The sequence below is a fragment of the Bombina bombina genome, chromosome 5, assembly GCF_027579735.1.
Source record: "Bombina bombina isolate aBomBom1 chromosome 5, aBomBom1.pri, whole genome shotgun sequence".
Taxonomy (NCBI): Eukaryota; Metazoa; Chordata; class Amphibia; order Anura; family Bombinatoridae; genus Bombina; species Bombina bombina.
The window spans coordinates 897,710,188-897,731,649 of record NC_069503.1 but is presented as its reverse complement, the minus strand read 5'-3'; the positions used below and the strand labels follow the sequence as shown (position 1 = coordinate 897,731,649).

Sequence of the window (21,462 nt, the reverse complement as noted above, 5' to 3'; positions counted from 1 at the left end):
GTGAGTATTTGGCTTGCTTGATGTAAATAAAGAGTGCTTATTTCATACAATATTGCACTATTGGAGTCCTTCTTTCTTTCACAGACCGCTGTTTTTCTGGGAGAGAAGTGTTTTGTGTGTGAAAGTGCTAAATAGAACTGCAAATCTAGCTCTGTGTGTGATGCACTTTCACACTAATAAATGCAGAGCAATAGCAGAATGCTGCTGCCTGCAGCCATATTCGGCATTCGTTTGTTAAATGATTTAACAAATGCACCGGCCTAGTGTTTAATGGGACAGTAAAGTCAAAATTAAAACTTTCATGATTCAGATAGGGCATGCAATTCTAAACAACTTTCCAATTTACTTTTATCATCAAATTTGCTTTGTTCTCTTGGTAATCTTTGTTAAAAGCTAAACCTAGGTAGCTTCATATGCTAATTTCTGCCTCCTCTTATCCCAGTGTATTCTTCTATTTTCACTTCTGTTCAATAATCTCATTTACATACAATGTTTATGTTAAAAAACAAATTAAGAAAAATTACACATCTTGGCTTTAAATATTTAATTATGGCTTTTTAACTTAATTACAGAAATTCAAATGGGAGTGATCAAAATGCAAGAAAGAGACATTACATGACAATAATGATTTTCACGATTACAGACCAAAAAAATGCTCACATTATTTACACCAGCTTTGTGAATAATACAAAAACTATCTGCTGAAAACGATATTTACTGCTTTAAAAAAAACATTTACAGCTAAAGCAGAAATGTGTCAGAAATTAAACAAAAAGTTAAAGTTATATTCAAGTGAAGAGCAGAAAAAAAAGTACATTTTATTTTGAGGTTTTTTTGTCATCTTTGGTCCAGATGACTTCATGCACAAGAACGTTTTGTTGTCTTTGCAGTTTTTAATAAGAACAATGTATTTAGCTTCACATATATTGAAATTTATCATTTGCACTCAGCAACATATTCAATTGCCTTTCAATAAATATTCCTTATATATTTTTACACTATAATTTCCAGGGATGTATAGTGATTGATTGGAAGGCGATTTATTTTACTTTAACATAAAGATTCTTCTCTAGTCAACCAACAAAATATATTCAATTTAAGACAGAACAAAGCTATGTTTAAAAGCTTACCCGTCTGGAAATTAAAGGGATATTAAACCCAATTTTTTTCTTTCCGATTCAGAAGGAGCATGCAATTTTAAGCACCTTTCTAATTTACTCCTATTATCAATTTTTATTCGTTTTCTTGGTATCTTTATTTGAACAGCAGGAATGTAAGCTTAGAATCCAGCCCATTTTTGGTTCAGTGCCTGGGTAGCACTTTCTTATTAGTGGCTAAAATTAGGCCGGCTCCCAAGCTTTCAAGCCTGCTTTTTCAAATAAAGATACCAAGAGAAAGAAGTAAAATTGATAATAGGAGTAAATTAGAAAGTTGCTTAAAATTGAATGCTCATCTGAATAATGAAATATACATTTTGGGTTTATATCCTTTTAATTCTATTAATTGATCATTTGGAAGAGAGTGTCATAATAAACAAACAACATATTATAACATTAGGGGCTAAAAATACCTTAGGACAATGATGCTGAAAGTAATGACCAGTATTTGATAATTCAACTAGAAATAAATCAAGATGAAATACACTTGAAAAACAAAGAGCATTTTTCTTTCACTCTCACTTTGAAACATTATAACATTGAATATTAATACCTTCCTCTCTGATATAATTGTTTGGCTACACAAAATCAAATGGTACTTACTATTTCACTGTGACAGAATTATAACAAGTAACAAACTTATGCATCATGTTAAGACATTTACATGTGGTTTATATATCAAATAAACTGAGTCTTCTGCGGGTTTTCATTTGCAAATGTAAGAATTGTTAACTGACAAATCATGACTCACCTAGCTTGCTGCCTTTGAACACATGAGTTGTCACAAATTTACAGACCTCACTAGGAGATCCCCGTCTTATAGTAAATTAAAATTAGTCAGTAGGCTACTCAGCGTTTTCTTCTTATGTTGGAAAGTATTAGGTATTATAGGTTTTCTACATATTAGTATAATGATCAAACACCAACTCTCATTTGTCAGCCCTTCAGCCTTAGACTTGAAATTGTTTTATTTAAACACACTAATCTGTCAAACATGTGCCACACCCATAAAGGTGTATAACAACTGTACCAGAAATTCTTCAGTTTACTGAATGCATTTGCACAAGTGATTTGTCTACTTAACAGTAACTCTGTCAAGCTATCTCTGCTAGATTGTCCAAATTATCTTCTTCATTTGAACTTCAGCTCACTAAAATCAATGCATACAAACATACATACATTCATTTATTGAGTTTTTGAATCTGATGACCAAAATGTATAGTCCATATATGTAAAGAAGTGCCAAACCTCCAGAAAACCATACAAAAGAAAAATGTTTTTCTCTGGACATAGTTATTCCATAAATTCTCAGAATGTCTTGGTGCTTGAGAGACACAAGGGATGGAATAACCAGTTCAGTCAGTTTCATCATACAATAGCAGAAAAGCCTATGCCACTGAGCTATGGCTGCTGTTGATATTGTACTTCTGTTGCTGTGTAGAAATCATCTAAAACACTTTGTAAATAATCAAATGTTGGTCTTTCTTCAGCTTTCTCCTTCCAGCACTGTTTCATGATGTCATACAACTCTTCTGGGCAGTTTTCCATGCGTGGCATCCGATAACCACGCTGAAGGGCAGTCATTACATCAGCATTACTCATTCCTTTAAAAGGAACAAAAAGGTATTAAGGTATCTTAAAGAAGACTCAACTAGGATACATGGAACTTAAAGTGATTGTAAAGTTGAATGATTTAAAGCCAATTATTTAAAAATACTCTTAAAGGGACATTAAACACTTTGAGATGGTAATATAAAATTATAAATTGTGTGTATATATATATATATATATATATATATATATATATATATATATATATATATATATATATATATATATAGCAATATACTTTCATTATTTATTTTTTCCCATTTTCCAGTAATTCCATTCTGAAATTGTTAATTTTTCTGTTCCTGTTAGAAATGGAAGTGCAGAACACATATTCCACACAGCCATTTGTTGCACAGTCTAGTGACCTATTTATAACTGTCTCTAATTGGCCACAGCAGAGAAGGTAACTTAAGTTACAACATGGCAGCTCCCATTGTTTTATAGACACTAAAACTTTACACTTATTTTGTAATTGTTTAAACAGCTTATGAAACTTTAAAAATACATCTACATGTTATTCTCAGACTAATCTTTTCTTTGAATGCATCATTTTATTTAGCAATTATTTGGTGTGTAATGTCCCTTAAAAAACATGGGCACTTTAAGTACTTAAACTTTACAAATTACGCTACTTTTTAAAAATAGGACACTCTACTTGATTCTTTTTTTTTTATTGTTGAAAAATATATATAATGCCTTTACGTTTCATTCCCCAGATTTGCATAACCAACAATATTATATTATACTACTTTATAACCTGTAAGTTTGCCTGCAGGATTATCTTTTTTTTTTTTTTTTTAAATAAAAATTGAAGTAGACTGTCCATTTAAGAGGGTCTTTCTGTAGGTGGTTCTCACTATTGAATAAACTACATTCTAAAGATCCTTCATTTCTAACTTGTTTGGTTGTTGTATGTTTAAAGCAAATTAATTATGGATTGGGCAAGGAAGGTGCAGTTAGTGCATTTATTTATTTAAAATCACATTGTTTTTCATAAAAAGGGAATCTGTGAAATATTAAGAAAACAAAGCTGAAACATACTGAAAAGTATAAAATGTTTCCATAACATTGATTTTATGAAAGCAATATAGGAAATACAAGGCAGATTAAAACTTATATTAATAAAAAGGGCAGTTATTATTATTATATTGGTTCTTAGATAGGAAATAGTTAGAAACCCAACTCAGGAATTTTATTTACTTGCCATTTCCCCTGCACAATCCTCTTTTTGTGCCTAAGCATGACACATGATCTGTATTGTATACAAAACTAAGGGGGGGGGGGGAGTCACCCTTTTGGGAGTGGCAGCACAAATACAATGATCACCTGACTACACAATTGTTGGTCACAGTAATGAAAAAAAAACAACATTCCTTATGCTTTAATAAATGTATTTGTATGTTTCATTATACATTTAACAATAAACAAAGTTAATTTAAAAAATATTAATATACACTAAGTAATGTAGCCACCTGACCATCAAACCTATATGAGCTTGTTCAACAACCCATTCCAAAACCATGGGCATTAATATGGAGTTGACCCCCATTTGCGGCTATAACAGCTGCAACTCTTCTGGGAAGGCTTTCCTCATTATTATGGAGTGTCAGAAGATATTGCTCACAATCATCATTCTAATTCATCCCAACGTTGTTCAATGGAGATAAATTCAGGATTCTGAATCAACCTCATCAAATCATGTCTTCATGAACCTCGCTTTGTGTGCAGGGGCACAGTCATGCTGGAGCAGGAAAGTGTCTTCTCCAAACTGTTGGATGTACCCAATTGTCTAAATGTCTTTGTATCCTATAGCATAATGATGATCCTTCAGTGGAACTAAGGGGCCTAGCCTGAACCCTAAAAATAAGCCCCAGACCATTATTCCTCCAACACCAAAATTTACAGTAAGAACAATGCATTCTGGTAGGAGCATCCTCCTGTAATTCTGCCAGACCCAGATTCTTTGATCAGACCGCCAGACAGTAAAGCTAGAGTTATCACTCCAGAGAACACATTTCCACTGAATTATAATCCAGTGGCATCATTACACTATTCTAGCCAATGCTTGGTGTTGTGCATGCTGATGTGAGGCTTGTGTACAGTTGCTCTGCAATAAAAACCCATTTCATGAAGCTCCCAATGCACAGTTTGTGTGCTGAAGTTGCTTCCAGAGCATGTGACGACAGTGCCACTGATCTCTTCAGTAAAGACCCCTCCTATATTTGAGCCCTTATTAAAAAAAAATGTTTAAATAGTGTTACTAGAAGTGTTAATGTACTTTTGAATGTAATTTTGTTTCGCGAAACAGTTAACCAGAGCTCTGATGAAGTGCTATCCCAACATGAGTTAAATTTAATTGCACTCAAGCGATTGCTTTACTTTCAACTTGTAATACAAGCGCTACATCCAACTCAACAAGCAGTGGAAGTACACTTTCACTAGTGAATGTGAACAGTTAACACTGTAATACGCATTTACTAATTACTTTAGTGAAAGGGTACATTCACTAGTAATAGTTTACACTTCCACTGTAAATACATCTGTGGGAGTGCAGCCAGTGAGCCAAATAGCTACACAAAATGTGGTATTGGCGCACAACCACTTGCAAATAAACAAAACATTTTTAAATACAAAAATTGCTGCAAAACACCTATGCTATTATATTAAAATAGGGATCTTAGTTACACAATATGGCCATATTCTGCTTAGCCAGTCACTAACTCCACCAACAATTTTAATATAAAAGCAAAGGTGTTGTTTGCAGCATTTAAAAAGATTTTGTTTACTTGCTAGTGGATACTCCCTGTGTGTGTGTGTGTGTATGCTTGAAGCAGAGATATCAATAGCTTAGCAAAGGTTGACACCATACCTGGATAAGGAATTTTTCCATATGTGATAATTTCATACAGCAGAACTCCAAAGGACCATACGTCTGACTTTATTGTAAAGCAGCCGAAGTTGATTGCTTCTGGGGCCGTCCACTTAATAGGAAACTTTGCACCTAAAAAACCCCCACATACATTAAAAAAATAGATGCTCCAGTGACCTGAAAGTCCACATGAACTAATTAAAGCTTCCATAATTTCGCACTAAAAATATTTTTGTACGCACAGCTTGTAAGTACCTAAAGGGAACCTTATGGCCTTAAAATTACAAGCCAAATAAATAAAAAAAAATCAATTTTATGTTAAAAAGTGAAAAACACCAAGTATGGGGATGTTTGTTGTTTTACCATACCTTTAACCCTTTCGTGACAGGGTTAAAGTGCCTACATCGGAACAGGTGTTCCGATGTAGACAAATTGAAACTACGCAATCGTGCATACGATCGCGAGATTTCAATTATTGGATCACATCTGGGGGGCGTCCCTACAACCCTAGGAACGCCCTCCAGACCGCGATCAAGTCCTAGAAGCACAGAAGGCTTCAGGACAGCCATTAGCTATGACGTTCTATTCCGTCATTAAAGCCCAGTGTAATTATGACGGAATATAACGGCATTAAAAGGTTAATATGAATTAATTTGCACAACATGCATGGGTGTTTATTAAAGGGATAGACTAGTCAAAATTAAACTCATGATTCAGATAGAGCATGCAATTTTAAGCAACTTTCTAATTTACCCCTATTATCAATTTTTCTTTGTTCTCTTAATATCTTTATTTGAAAAAGCAAGAATGTAAGCATAGGAGCCGGCCCATTTTTGGTTCAGAACCTGGGTAGCACTTTCTGATCGGTGTATAAATGTAGCCACCAATCAGCAAGCGCTACCCAGGTGCTGAACCAAAAATGGGCTGGCTCCTAAGATTACATTCAAATAAAGATACCAAGAGAACAAAGACAAATTCATAATAGGAGTAAATTAGAAATTTGCTTTAAATTGTATGTTCTTTCTGAATTATGAAAGTTTAATTTTGACAAGACTATTCCTTTAATGTAACACCAAGTGAGTGTACTATAGCCAACGAGAGATCACAAAACCGACATTTGTTAGAAAATTTAATTTTTGCATTACTGATCCTAGCTTACTATGTACTTAACCCTCACAAAGTAAATTTCCTGCTTGGGAGCTGCAATTCCTGCAACTCCTGAGTGGGTCATGTGTTTAACTCTTTTGTGGGGGTTCTACAATGTTAGCTAGGATCAGCAATGCAAGAATTGCATGCTTGAAATAATTTTTGCATCAGAATGTCCCTGTTATAAAAAAATAATGGTTTATTCTTGCATTACTATAAAACATGCATACTACCCCAGACCATGAGAGAGGGTATTATTATTTTTTATTACTTCCTATTACCTTAAAGGGACAGTATACTATAAAATTGTTTTCCCTTAATGTGTTTCCAATTACTTTTTTTACCAGCTGCAGAGTATAAAATGTATGAGATTTGCTTTTTTAAGGCTTATTTGTGTATATGAATTAGCTGATTTTGTGTTTTGAAGCCACAACCTAATAAAATGGGTTGAGCTTGTAGGTATAAGCAGATCTCATTACTGTATCACATTGTGTACATATAATTGCTTCTTTATCTTACATCTGTCCATAAACCAATCATCAATACTTGGAGAGAACAATGGAAAATTAACATTTTATTACCTTATCTCTTCTATAACCCACTGGGAGTGTAATTTCTTCTACTGGCTGTGTTAACACAGCTTGGCCTTGAGACCAAAAACGTTCAGGATAGGTGGGGATACCACAGGCTAAATAAACTATTTCATATGCCAATGTAAGGGTAATGGAAATACTTGTAAACAATTTAATACACTCCAGCAGGTAAAGTGGATCATTGGGAACAAATTAAAGGGGAGAAATGTTTTGAGTAAACTGTGCCTTTAACCTCTTAAGGACATGTGACGGAATTTTTCTGTCATAAAACAATTGAGCAAACTGAAAGCTGTGTCCTTAAAGGGTTAATCCCTATAGTTCATCAATGATATGTTACTTTAATGAAACGGCATTCATTCATTCTCCTGTATGATGCACATTTGAACAAAGTGGTAATTCTGGTTGTCACACTTATTCTAAGGTGTAGGCTACAGAATTGCCCAGAGCAGAATGGATGATGCTTTAATAACCATTGAAGAGGTTAATAGGCACCTAGGGTGCTGAAACAATCCGTAACTAAGGTATGGAGGAATCCAGTCTACTGAAAATGTATTATCACTTTAGTTTCAGTTTGTATTCATTGTATATCACAAACATAAAGATGAATGTAACTTCCAAGGATTATTGTAATTACCTTTAAAAAAAAAAATGACAGAACAATCTATATTTTACATACCTTCTCTTGCTGTGTATTCATTATCTTCAATTACTCGAGCAAGACCAAAGTCAGCAATTTTACACATCAGAGAATCTGACACCAGCACATTTGCAGCTCTAAGATCTCGGTGGATGTAGTTTTTTCTTTCTATGTATGCCATACCTTCTGCTATCTGTAACACACATAGCAGTAAGCCTGGATAAGTCATCTAACACACATGAAGACTTGTTGAAAGATGCATGAGAAATACAATAAGTATATATATATATATTTATTACTTTTGTTTTATTAACTTTTATGTATTTAACCCCCAAGACTTGCCTGTCTCTATCTCAGACCATATAAATCCACAGCAGGTGCACAGTGATTCAGGATGCTCCCTAGAGAGGCCAAAAAGCAAATATATCTTACAAACAAATGCAGCAAATCAAATAGTTGGTTTAAGGAATTTGCAGCATTTTGAAAACAGATTACAAAATTTGCTTTTTGGTCTCTCTAAGAAGCATGGAATAAAGCAAAAGTTTTACAGAAAAGCAAGAGGCGTTTAATATTACAGGCCCCATAAGCTAAGGAACCCAGTTTTATGCAGAAGTCATATAATCCTTAAAGGGATAGTCTAGTCAAAATTAAACTTTCATGATTCAGATAGAGCAGGCAATTTTAAGCGACTTTCTAATTTTACTCCTATTATCAATTTTTCTTCATTCCCTTGTTATCTTTATTGGAGGGGGGGGGGGCAGGAATGTAAGCTTAGGAGCCGGCCCATTTTTGGGTCAGCACCTGGGAAGCGCTTTCTGATTGGTGTCTAAATGTAGCCACAAATCAGCAAGCGCTACCCAGGTGCTGAAGCAAAAATGGGCTGGCTCCTAAGCTTACATTCAAATAAAGATACCATGAGAACGAAGAAAAATTGATAATAGGAGTACATTTGAAAGTTGCTTAAAATTGCATGCTCTATCTGAATCATGAAAGTTTAATTTTGACTAGACTATTTCTTTAAAGAAGGCAAGCTGGTGTATATAATGTAATAAGCAGGCTGCACCTGCCACAACCTTTAGTAAATAGTTACAGAGTGTGATAACATTTGGCTCAGAGATAAGCTTGGTGAATTTCAGCTATTATGTTAATGCAAACAACCAATACATTTCTAATATATTAAAGCAGGATGTGTTTAATGTATGTTATGTCTGATCTGTTAGTCACACAGCTTCACTCCACCCCCATAGATTTTGTATTCTTCATTTCAGTGGTGTGTAGAACGGTCTAAGTGGGCGTAGAGAAGCTGTGTGACTGACATATGCCTCTAATTGACTAGCTTGGAAACAGAGACAGTGCATACTCATTGAAAGCAGGGAGCTGTACGGCTTACAAGCTGATTGGATACCAATGTTAAAAAAAAGAGAGAGGAGGGTGGTGGGTTACTGCAAGAAACAACATAATTTATGTAAGAACTTACCTGATAAATTCATTTCTTTCATATTGGCAAGAGTCCATGAGCTAGTGACATATGGGATATGCAATCCTACCAGGAGGGGCAAAGTTTCCAAAACCTCAAAATGCCTATAAATACACCCCTCACCACACCCACAATTCAGTTTAACGAATAGCCAAGTAGTGGGGTGAAAAAGAAAAGAGTAAAAAGCATCAACAAAGGAATTTGGAAATAATTGTGCTTTATACAAAAAAATCATAACCACCATAAAAAGAAATTAATTTATCAGGTAAGTTCTTACATAAATTATGTTTTCTTTCATGTAATTGTCCATGAGCTAGTGACATATGGGATAGAAATACCCAAGATGTGGAACTCCACACAAGAGTCACTAGAGAGGGAAGGATAAAATAATAACAGCCATTTTCCGCTGAGAAAATTAAATCCACAACCAAAAAAATAAGTTTTTCTCATAAATGAAGGAAAAAAATATAAAACATAAGTTGAGGAATCAAACTGAAACAGCAGCCTGAAGAACTTTTCTACCAAAAACTGCTTCCGAAGAAGCAAATACATAAAAACGGTAGAAATAAGTAAATGTATGCAAAGAAGACCAAGTTGCTGCTTTGCAAATCTGATCAACTGAAGCTTCATTCTTAAAAGCCAACGACGTGGAGACTGATCTAGTAGAATGAGCTGTAATTCTCTGAGGCGGGGCGTGACCCGACTACAAATAAGCCTGATGAATCAAAAGCTTTAACCAAGATGCCAAGGAAATGGCAGAAGCCTTCTGACCTTTTCTAGAACCAGAAAAGATAACAAATAGACTAGAAGTCTTCCTGAAATCTTTAGTAGCTTCAACATAATATTTCAAAGCTCTTACCACATCCAAAGAATGCAAGGATTTCTCCAAAGAATTCTTAGGATTAGGACACAAAGAAGGGACAACAATTTCTCTATTAATGTTGTTAGAATTCACAACCTTAGGTAAGCATTTAAATGAAGTCCGCAAAACTGCCTTATCCTGATGGAAAATCAGAAAAAGAGATTCACAAGAAAGAGCAGATAATTCATAAACTCTTCTAGCAGAGGAGATGGCCAAAAGGAACAACACTTTCCAAGAAAGTAGTTTAATGTCCAAAGAATGCATAGGCTCAAAAGGAGGAGCTTGTAAGGCCTTCAAAACCAAATTAAGACTCCAAGGAGGAGAGATTGATTTAATGACAGACTTGATACGGACCAAAGCCTGTACAAAACATTGAATATCAGGAAGCTTAGCAATCTTTCTGTGAAATAAAACAGAAAGAGCAGAGATTTGTCGCTTTAAGGAACTTGCAGACAAACCTTTATCTAAACCATCCTGAAGAAACTGTAAAATTCTAGGAATTCTAAAAGAATGCCAGAAGAATTTATGAGAAGAACACCATGAAATATAAGTCTTCCAAACTTAATAATAAAACTTCCTAGAAACAGATTTACGAGCCTGTAACATAGTATTAATCACTGAGTCAGAGAAACCTCTATGACTAAGCACTAGGCGTTCAATTTCCCTACCTTCAAATTTAATGATTTGAGATCCTGATGGAAAAACGGACCTTGAGACAGAAGGTCTAGCCATAATGGAAGTGGCCAAGGTTGGCAGCTGGACATCCGAACAAGATCCGCATACCAAAACCCGTGAGGCCATTCTGGAGCTACCAGCAACACAAACGATTGTTCCATGATGATTTTGGAAATCACTTTTGGAAGAAGAACTAGAGGCAGGAAGATATAAGCAGGTTGGTAACACCAAGGAACTGCTAACGCATCCACTGCTTCCGCCTGAGGATCCCTGGACCTGGACAGGTACCTGGGAAGTTTCTTGTTTAGATGGGAAGCCATCAGATCTATTTCTGGAAGACACCACATCTGAACAATCTGAGAAAACACATCTGGATGGAGTGACCACTCCCCCAGATGTAAAGTCTGACGGCTGAGATAATCCGCTTCCTAATTGTCTATACCTGGGATATGAACCGCAGAAATTAGACAGGAGCTGGATTCCGCCCAAGCAAGTTTCCAAGATACTTCTTTCATGGCTTGGAGACTGCGAGTCCCACCCTGATGATTGACATATGCCACAGTTGTGATATTGTCTGTCTGAAAACAAATGAACGGTTCTTTCTTCAACAGAGGCCACCCCTGAAGAGCCCTGAAGATAGCACAGAGTTCTAAAATATTGATTGGTAACCTTGCCTCTTGAGGTTTCCAAACCCCTTGTGCTGTCAGAGATCCCCAGACAGCTCCCCAACCTGAAAGACTTGCATCTGTTGTGATCACAGTCCAGGTTGGACGAACAAAAGAGGCCCCTTGAACTATACAATGGTGATCTAACCACCAAGTCAGAGAGAGTCGAACATTGGGATTTAAGGATATTGTGATATTTTTGTATAATCCTTGCACCATTAATTCAGCATACAAAGCTGGAGAGGTCTCATATGAAAACGAGCAAAGGGGATCACATCCGATGCTGCAGTCATGAGACCTAAAACTTCCATGCACATAGCCACTGAAGGGAATGACTGAGAAAGAAGGTTCCGACAAGCTGAAACCAATTTTAATCATTTCTTGTCTGTTAGAGACAGAGTTATGGACACTGAATCAATCTGGAAACCTAAAAAGGTGACCCTTGTCTGAGGAATCAAAGAACTTTTTGGTAAACTGATCCTCCAACCATGTCTTTGAAGAAACAACACTAGTTGATTCGTGTGAGATTCTACAGAATGTAAAGACTGAGCTAGTACCAAGATATCGTCCAAATAAGGAAATACCGCAATAACCCGTTCTCCGATTACAGAGAGTAGGGCACCGAGAAACTTCAAAAAGATTCTTGGAGCTGTCGCTAGGCCAAACGGAAGAGCGACAAATTGGTAATGCTTGTCTAGAAAAGAGAATCTCAGAAACTGACAATGGTCTGGATGAATCGGAATATGAAGCTAAGCATCCTGTAAGTCTATTGTGGACATATAATGCCCTTGCTGAACAAAACGCAGAATAGTCCTTATAGTCACCATTTTGAAAGTTGGCACTCTTACATAATGATTCAAAATTTTCAGATCCAGAACTGGCCTGAATGAATTTTCTTTCTTTGGGACAATGAATAGATTTGAATAAAACCCCAGACCCTGTTGCTGAAACGGAACTGGTATGATTACCCCTGAAAGCTCCAGGTCTGAAACACACTTCAGAAAAGCTTGATCCTTTACTGGATTTACTGGGATGCATGAGAGAAAAAACCTTCTCACAGGTGGTCTTACTCTGAATCCTATTCGGTACCCTTGAGAGACAATACTCTGAATCCAATGATTTTGGACAGAATCTGCCCAAATGTTTTGGAAGAATGTTAATCTGCCCCCTACCAGCTGAGCTGGAATGAGGGCCACACCTTCATGCAGACTTGGGGGCTGGCTTTGGTTTCTTAAACGGTTTGGATTTACTCCAACTTGAAGAAGGTTTCCAATTGGAACCAGATTCTTTTGGGGAAGGATTAGGTTTCTGTTCCTTATTTTGTCGAAAGGAACGAAAGTGGTTAGAAGCTTTAGATTTACCCTTAGGTCTTTTATCCTGAGGCAAAAAAACTCCCTTCCCCCCAGTGACAGTTGAAATAATCGAATCCAACTGAAAACCAAATAACTTATTACCTTGGAAAGAAAGAGATAGTAATCTAGACTTAGATACCATGTCAGCATTACAATATTTAAGCCACAAAGCTCTTCTAGCTAAAATAGCTAAAGACATAGATTTAACATGAATTTTGATATAAAAAATGGCATCACAAATAAAATGATTAGCATGTTGAAGCAAGCGAACAATGCTAGACAAATCAGGATCCGTTTCCTGTTGCGCTAAACTTTCCAACCAAAAAGTTGATACAGCTGCAACATCAGCCATTTAAATGGCATGCCTGAGGAAATGACCAGAATATAAATAAGCTTTCCTTAGATAAGATTCAAGTTTCCTATCTAAAGGGTCTTAGCAAAAGTAGAAATAGCCCCATCAACTTTGGGGATCTTTTCCCAAAACTCCAATCTAACTGCTGGCAAAGGATACGATTTCTCCAACATAGGTGTGTCCGGTCCACGGCGTCATCCTTACTTGTGGGATATTCTCTTCCCCAACAGGAAATGGCAAAGAGCCCAGCAAAGCTGGTCACATGATCCCTCCTAGGCTCCGCCTACCCCAGTCATTCTCTTTGCCGTTGTACAGGCAACATCTCCACGGAGATGGCTTAGAGTTTTTTAGTGTTTAACAGTAACGGTTTTATTTTAAAACGTTTTTTGTACTTGTTATCAAGTTTATGCCTGTTTAACATGTCTGAACTACCAGATAGACTGTGTTCTGAATGTGGGGAAGCCAGAATTCCTATTCATTTAAATAAATGTGATTTATGTGACAATGACAATGATGCCCAAGATGATTCCTCAAGTGAGGGGAGTAAGCATGGTACTGCATCATTCCCTCCTTCGTCTACACGAGTCTTGCCCACTCAGGAGGCCCCTAGTACATCTAGCGCGCCAATACTCCTTACTATGCAACAATTAACGGCTGTAATGGATAATTCTGTCAAAAACATTTTAGCCAAAATGAACACTTATCAGCGTAAGCGCGACTGCTCTGTTTTAGATACTGAAGAGCATGACGACGCTGATATTAATATTTCTGAAGGGCCCCTAACTCAGTCTGATGGGGCCAGGGAGGTTTTGTCTGAGGGAGAAATTACTGATTCAGGGAACATTTCTCAACAAGCTGAACCTGATGTGATTGCATTTAAATTTAAGTTGGAACATCTCCGCATTCTGCTTAAGGAGGTATTATCCACTCTGGATGATTGTGACAAGTTGGTCATCCCAGAGAAACTATGTAAAATGGACAAGTTCCTAGAGGTGCCGGGGCTCCCAGAAGCTTTTCCTATACCCAAGCGGGTGGCGGACATTGTTAATAAAGAATGGGAAAGGCCCGGTATTCCTTTCGTCCCTCCCCCCATATTTAAAAAATTGTTTCCTATGGTCGACCCCAGAAAGGACTTATGGCAGACAGTCCCCAAGGTCGAGGGAGCGGTTTCCACTTTAAACAAACGCACCACTATACCCATAGAGGATAGTTGTGCTTTCAAAGATCCTATGGATAAAAAATTAGAAGGTTTGCTTAAAAAGATGTTTGTTCAGCAGGGTTACCTTCTACAACCAATTTCATGCATTGTCCCTGTCGCTACAGCCGCATGTTTCTGGTTTGATGAGCTGATAAAGGCGGTCGACAGTGATTCTCCTCCTTATGAGGAGATTATGGACAGAATCAATGCTCTCAAATTGGCTAATTCTTTCACCCTAGACGCCACTTTGCAATTGGCTAGGTTAGCGGCTAAGAATTCTGGGTTTGCTATTGTGGCGCGCAGAGCGCTTTGGTTGAAATCTTGGTCGGCTGATGCGTCTTCCAAGAACAAGCTACTTAACATTCCTTTCAAGGGGAAAACGCTGTTTGGCCCTGACTTGAAAGAGATTATCTCGGATATCACTGGGGGTAAGGGCCACGCCCTTCCTCAGGATCGGCCTTTCAAGGCAAAAAATAAACCTAATTTTCGTCCCTTTCGTAGAAACGGACCAGCCCAAAGTGCTACGTCCTCTAAGCAAGAGGGTAATACTTCTCAAGCCAAGCCAGCTTGGAGACCAATGCAAGGCTGGAACAAGGGAAAGCAGGCCAAGAAACCTGCCACTGCTACCAAGACAGCATGAAATGTTGGCCCCCGATCCGGGACCGGATCTGGTGGGGGGCAGACTCTCTCTCTTCGCTCAGGCTTGGGCAAGAGATGTTCTGGATCCTTGGGCGCTAGAAATAGTCTCCCAAGGTTATCTTCTGGAATTCAAGGGACTTCCCCCAAGGGGGAGGTTCCACAGGTCTCAGTTGTCTTCAGACCACATAAAAAGACAGGCATTCTTACATTGTGTAGAAGACCTGTTAAAAATGGGAGTGATTCATCCCGTTCCATTAAGAGAACAAGGGATGGGGTTCTACTCCAATCTGTTTATAGTTCCCAAAAAAGAGGGAACGTTCAGACCAATCTTAGATCTCAAGATCTTAAACAAGTTTCTCAAGGTTCCATCGTTCAAGATGGAAACCATTCGAACTATTCTTCCTTCCATCCAGGAAGGTCAATTCATGACCACGGTGGATTTAAAGGATGCGTATCTACATATTCCTATCCACAAGGAACATCATCGGTTCCTGAGGTTCGCATTCCTGGACAAACATTACCAGTTCGTGGCGCTTCCTTTCGGATTAGCCACTGCTCCAAGGATTTTCACAAAGGTACTAGGGTCCCTTCTAGCTGTGCTAAGACCAAGGGGCATTGCTGTAGTACCTTACTTGGACGACATTCTGATTCAAGCGTCGTCCCTTCCTCAAGCAAAGGCTCACACGGACATTGTCCTGGCCTTTCTCAGATCTCACGGATGGAAAGTGAACGTGGAAAAGAGTTCTCTATCTCCGTCAACAAGGGTTCCCTTCTTGGGAACAATAATAGACTCCTTAGAAATGAGGATTTTTCTGACAGAGGCCAGAAAAACAAAACTTCTAGACTCTTGTCGGATACTTCATTCCGTTCCTCTTCCTTCCGTAGCTCAGTGCATGGAAGTGATCGGGTTGATGGTAGCGGCAATGGACATAGTTCCTTTTGCACGCATTCATCTAAGACCATTACAACTGTGCATGCTCAGTCAGTGGAATGGGGACTATACAGACTTGTCTCCGAAGATACAAGTAAATCAGAGGACCAGAGACTCACTCCGTTGGTGGCTGTCCCTGGACAACCTGTCACGAGGGATGACATTCCGCAGACCAGAGTGGGTCATTGTCACGACCGACGCCAGTCTGATGGGCTGGGGCGCGGTCTGGGGATCCCTGAAAGCTCAGGGTCTTTGGTCTCGGGAAGAATCTCTTCTACCGATAAATATTCTGGAACTGAGAGCGATATTCAATGCTCTCAAGGCTTGGCCTCAGCTAGCGAGGGCCAAGTTCATACGGTTTCAATCAGACAACATGACAACTGTTGCGTACATCAACCATCAGGGGGGAACAAGGAGTTCCCTGGCGATGGAAGAAGTGACCAAAATCATTCTATGGGCGGAGTCTCACTCCTGCCACCTGTCTGCTATCCACATCCCAGGAGTGGAAAATTGGGAAGCGGATTTTCTGAGTCGTCAGACATTGCATCCGGGGGAGTGGGAACTCCATCCGGAAATCTTTGCCCAAGTCACTCAGCTGTGGGGCATTCCAGACATGGATCTGATGGCCTCTCGTCAGAACTTCAAAGTTCCTTGCTACGGGTCCATATCCAGGGATCCCAAGGCGGCTCTAGTGGATGCACTAGTAGCACCTTGGACCTTCAAACTAGCTTATGTGTTCCCGCCGTTTCCTCTCATCCCCAGGCTGGTAGCCAGGATCAATCAGGAGAGGGCGTCGGTGATCTTGATAGCTCCTGCGTGGCCACGCAGGACTTGGTATGCAGATCTGGTGAATATGTCATCGGCTCCTCCTTGGAAGCTACCTTTGAGACGAGACCTTCTTGTTCAGGGTCCGTTCGAACATCCGAATCTGGTTTCACTCCAGCTGACTGCTTGGAGATTGAACGCTTGATCTTATCGAAGCGAGGATTCTCAGTTTCTGTTATCGATACTCTTGTTCAGGCCAGAAAGCCTGTAACTAGAAAGATTTACCACAAAATGTGGAAAAAATATATCTGTTGGTGTGAATCTAAAGGATTCCCTTGGGACAAGGTTAAGATTCCTAGGATTCTATCCTTCCTTCAAGAAGGATTGGAAAAAGGATTATCTGCAAGTTCCCTGAAGGGACAGATTTCTGCCTTGTCTGTGTTACTTCACAAAAAGCTGGCCGCTGTGCCAGATGTTCAAGCCTTTGTTCAGGCTCTGGTTAGAATTAAGCCTGTTTACAAACCTTTGACTCCTCCTTGGAGTCTCAATTTAGTTCTTTCAGTTCTTCAGGGGGTTCCGTTTGAACCCTTGCATTCCGTTGATATTAAGTTATTATCTTGGAAAGTTTTGTTTTTAGTTGCAATTTCTTCTGCTAGAAGAGTTTCAGAATTATCTGCTCTGCAGTGTTCTCCTCCTTATCTGGTGTTCCATGCAGATAAGGTGGTTTTACGTACTAAACCTGGTTTTCTTCCAAAAGTTGTTTCTAACAAAAACATTAACCAGGAGATTATCGTACCTTCTCTGTGTCCGAAACCAGTTTCAAAGAAGGAACGTTTGTTGCACAATTTGGATGTTGTTCGCGCTCTAAAATTCTATTTAGATGCTACAAAGGATTTTAGACAAACATCTTCCTTGTTTGTTGTTTATTCCGGTAAAAGGAGAGGTCAAAAAGCAACTTCTACCTCTCTCTCTTTTTGGATTAAAAGCATCATCAGATTGGCTTACGAGACTGCCGGACGGCAGCCTCCCGAAAGAATCACAGCTCATTCCACTAGGGCTGTGGCTTCCACATGGGCCTTCAAGAACGAGGCTTCTGTTGATCAGATATGTAGGGCAGCGACTTGGTCTTCACTGCACACTTTTACCAAATTTTACAAGTTGATACTTTTGCTTCTTCTGAGGCTATTTTTGGGAGAAAGGTTTTGCAAGCCGTGGTGCCTTCCATTTAGGTGACCTGATTTGCTCCCTCCCTTCATCCGTGTCCTAAAGCTTTGGTATTGGTTCCCACAAGTAAGGATGACGCCGTGGACCGGACACACCTATGTTGGAGAAAACTGAATTTATGTTTACCTGATAATTTACTTTCTCCAAGGGTGTGTCCGGTCCACGGCCCGCCCTGGTTTTTTTAATCAGGTCTGATAATTTATTTTCTTTAACTACAGTCACCACGGTACCATATGGTTTCTCCTATGCAAATATTCCTCCTTAACGTCGGTCGAATGACTGGGGTAGGCGGAGCCTAGGAGGGATCATGTGACCAGCTTTGCTGGGCTCTTTGCCATTTCCTGTTGGGGAAGAGAATATCCCACAAGTAAGGATGACGCCGTGGACCGGACACACCGTTGGAGAAAGTAATTTATCAGGTAAACATAAATTCTGTTTTTTTAAACCTTGAAGAAGGAATAAAAGAAGTACCAGGCCTATTCCATTCCTTAGAAATCATATCAGAAATAGCATCAGGAAATGGAAAAACCTCTTGAGTAACCACAGGAGGTTTATAAACAGAATTTAAACGTTTACTAGTTTTAATATCAAGAGGACTAGTTTCCTCAATATCCAATGTAATCAACACTTCTTTTAACAAGGAACAAATATACTCCATTTTAAATAAATAAGTAGATTTGTCAGTGTCAATATCTGAGGAAGGATCTTCTGAATCAGATAGATCCTCGTCAGATGAGGATAATTCAGTATGTTGTCGGTCATTAGAAATTTCATCAACTTTATGCGAGATGGCAGACAAAGCCTTATGAATCGCATCAGCAATAAAATATTTTATATTCACAGGTATATCTTGTACATTAGATGTTGAAGGAACAACAGGCATAGTACTATTACTGATGGACACATTCTCTGCATGTAAAAGCTTATCATGACAACTATTACATACCACAGCTGGAGATATAATCTCCACAAATTTACAACAAATGCACTTAGCTTTGGTAGAACTGTTATCATGCAGCAGGGTTCCAACAGTGGTTTCTGAGACAGGATCAGATTGAGACATCTTGCAAATGTAAGAGAAAAAACAACATATAAAGCAAAATTATTAATTTCCTAATATGGCAGTTTCAGGAATGGGAAAAAAATGCGAACAGTATAGCCCTCTAACATAGAAAAAAAGAGGCACATAGGAATGGGGTTTTAAATAATTAAATTATTTGGTGCCTAGTATGACGCACAGCGTAACTGAATTTTTTTTTGGCGCTAACAACATCCGGAAATGACACACTCGCGTTGATGACGCAACCTTGTGCAAGGAACTCAGCGTCAACTAAGATGCCGGAAATTACGAATCAAGAATGACGCAATAAATTTCGGCATTTTGCGCCCTCGCAAGCCTAATTTTGCCCGCAAAATTTAAAGAGATAAACAGTCAATAGAAAAAAAGACTATACCCCAGGTAAGAAAAAATATTTTCCTAAATATGCTTTTCCCAAATATGAAACTGACAGTCTGCAAAATTAAATATACACAAACCTGACTCATGGCAAATATAAGTACAATACATATATTTAGAACTTTATATTAATACATAAAGTGCCAAACCATAGCTGAGTAATGAAAACATACTTACCGAAAGACACCCATCCACATATAGCAGATAGCCAAACCAGTACTGAAACAGTTATCAGTAGAGGTAATGGAATATGAGAGTATATTGTCGATCTGAATATATATAATTCATTAGAGATGCGTGAAACTTTGAATTGTGAATATGACGATAAAGTTTAAATTTTGTATCAATAGTATATTTCTTTAAAACAAACTTGCATTGGTGTGTATTCTTAAGAACATTATTTTCGTTTTCCATTGTATTGTGTTACAATAGTGTTTATCAAGCTTCCAAGGTGTAGGTGGATATTCACACTAATGTGTGTCTTGGCCATGTTTCATGATTTAAATAGCAAACTTTCCTGAAGTATATCAGTCTGATCCCGCCAAGTAAGGTTTAAACAACTTTTTAATTTACTTCTATTATCAGGACGTATGCTTAGGAGCCGGTGTTCTATCAAGGACTCCAATTCATCAAAAACTCCAATCTAAAGTCACTTCCGGTGATTCCATACATCTGATTGGTTTGAGTCTCAGTGAGTGACAGGATTCAAAACCAATGGGCACTGTGGTCGCCTATCTTTACTATCTATTTTGCCTTCACCTGGGGGGTTTAAGGGCAAAGCCCCCCTTGTAAACATCATTCCCCAAGGTTTACTTGGGGTGTATGTCAGAGGATCGGTGGTGCGCCCCCCAAGACAGGCAAAATAGATAGTAAAAATAGAAGAGTCACCGGAAGTGATGTCAGATTGGAGTTTGAGGAATTGGAGTTCTCGACAGAACACCGGCCCATTTCTGGAGCACTATATGGCAGCAGTTTTGCAAGAATATTATCCATTTGCAAGAGCATGTGATAGCAGCACTATGTCTTGCCATGTAGTGCTCCAGATAACTACCTAGGTATCTCTTCAACACAGAACACCCTGGGAACGAAGCAAATTTGATAATAGAAGTAAATTGAAAACATTTTTAAAATTGTATGCTCTGTCTGAATCACAAAATATAATGTTTGGGTTCCATGTTCCTTAATATGACATTAAATACTAAATAAATGTTGGATAGAATGATGCATTCAATGATGCATTCAAAGAAAAGATTAGTCTGAGAATAACATGTAGATGTATTTTCTAAAGTTTTATTAGCTGTTTAAATAGTGACAAAATAAGTGTAAAGTTCTAATGTCTAATGGGAGATGCCATGTTGTAACTTAAGTTACTTTCTCTGCTGTGGCCAATTTGGGACAATTATAAATAGGTCACTAGAGTGTGCAGCCAATGGCTGTGTGGAACATAACAGTGTTCTGCACTTGCATTTCTTTCTTCTTTTTTTTTAAAGTATTTTTTATTTTTATTAAGAAATGCGAAATATATATACAGTAAATATACATAACACAGTAATGTCAGAGAGCTATTATCAACAAAGGGTCCATTACAAGAAGCTGTTTCAGCGGACCCAGTCCATAGTTTGCAGTGACCCTAAGCCCTTTAGCTAGACAGGGTCCAGCGTCCTTAGTTAGCATCAAGGAAGAAATGTTCATGCTCAATGACAATATAAAGTTATGACAATGTAAAACAACAAGCATGTAACAAAATAATTGTGAAACACCAGAATTAGCATATGGTATACAAACATATCTCAAACAAATAGTAGGAAAGCTGTATACTTCAGTATCTTCAATCGACCAATGGTTATTGATCT

The 21,462-nt window shown here is 38.2% G+C and overlaps 1 protein-coding gene across 2 annotated transcripts in view; it reads right to left on the bottom strand.

Moving 5' to 3' along the window:
- Positions 1-529: 529 nt before the first annotated feature.
- LYN (LYN proto-oncogene, Src family tyrosine kinase) overlaps positions 530-21,462 on the bottom strand; it is a 266,541-nt gene continuing 245,608 nt past the window's right edge. For both annotated transcript variants that reach the window (XM_053715051.1, XM_053715050.1), the window contains exons 11-13: positions 8,053-8,206; positions 5,638-5,769; positions 530-2,761 (exon numbers count right to left, since the gene is read on the bottom strand). In XM_053715051.1, coding sequence (XP_053571026.1) covers positions 2,559-2,761; positions 5,638-5,769; positions 8,053-8,206 — 489 coding nt within the window. In that variant the 3' untranslated portion in view covers positions 530-2,558. The remainder of the gene's footprint in view (positions 2,762-5,637; positions 5,770-8,052; positions 8,207-21,462) is intronic.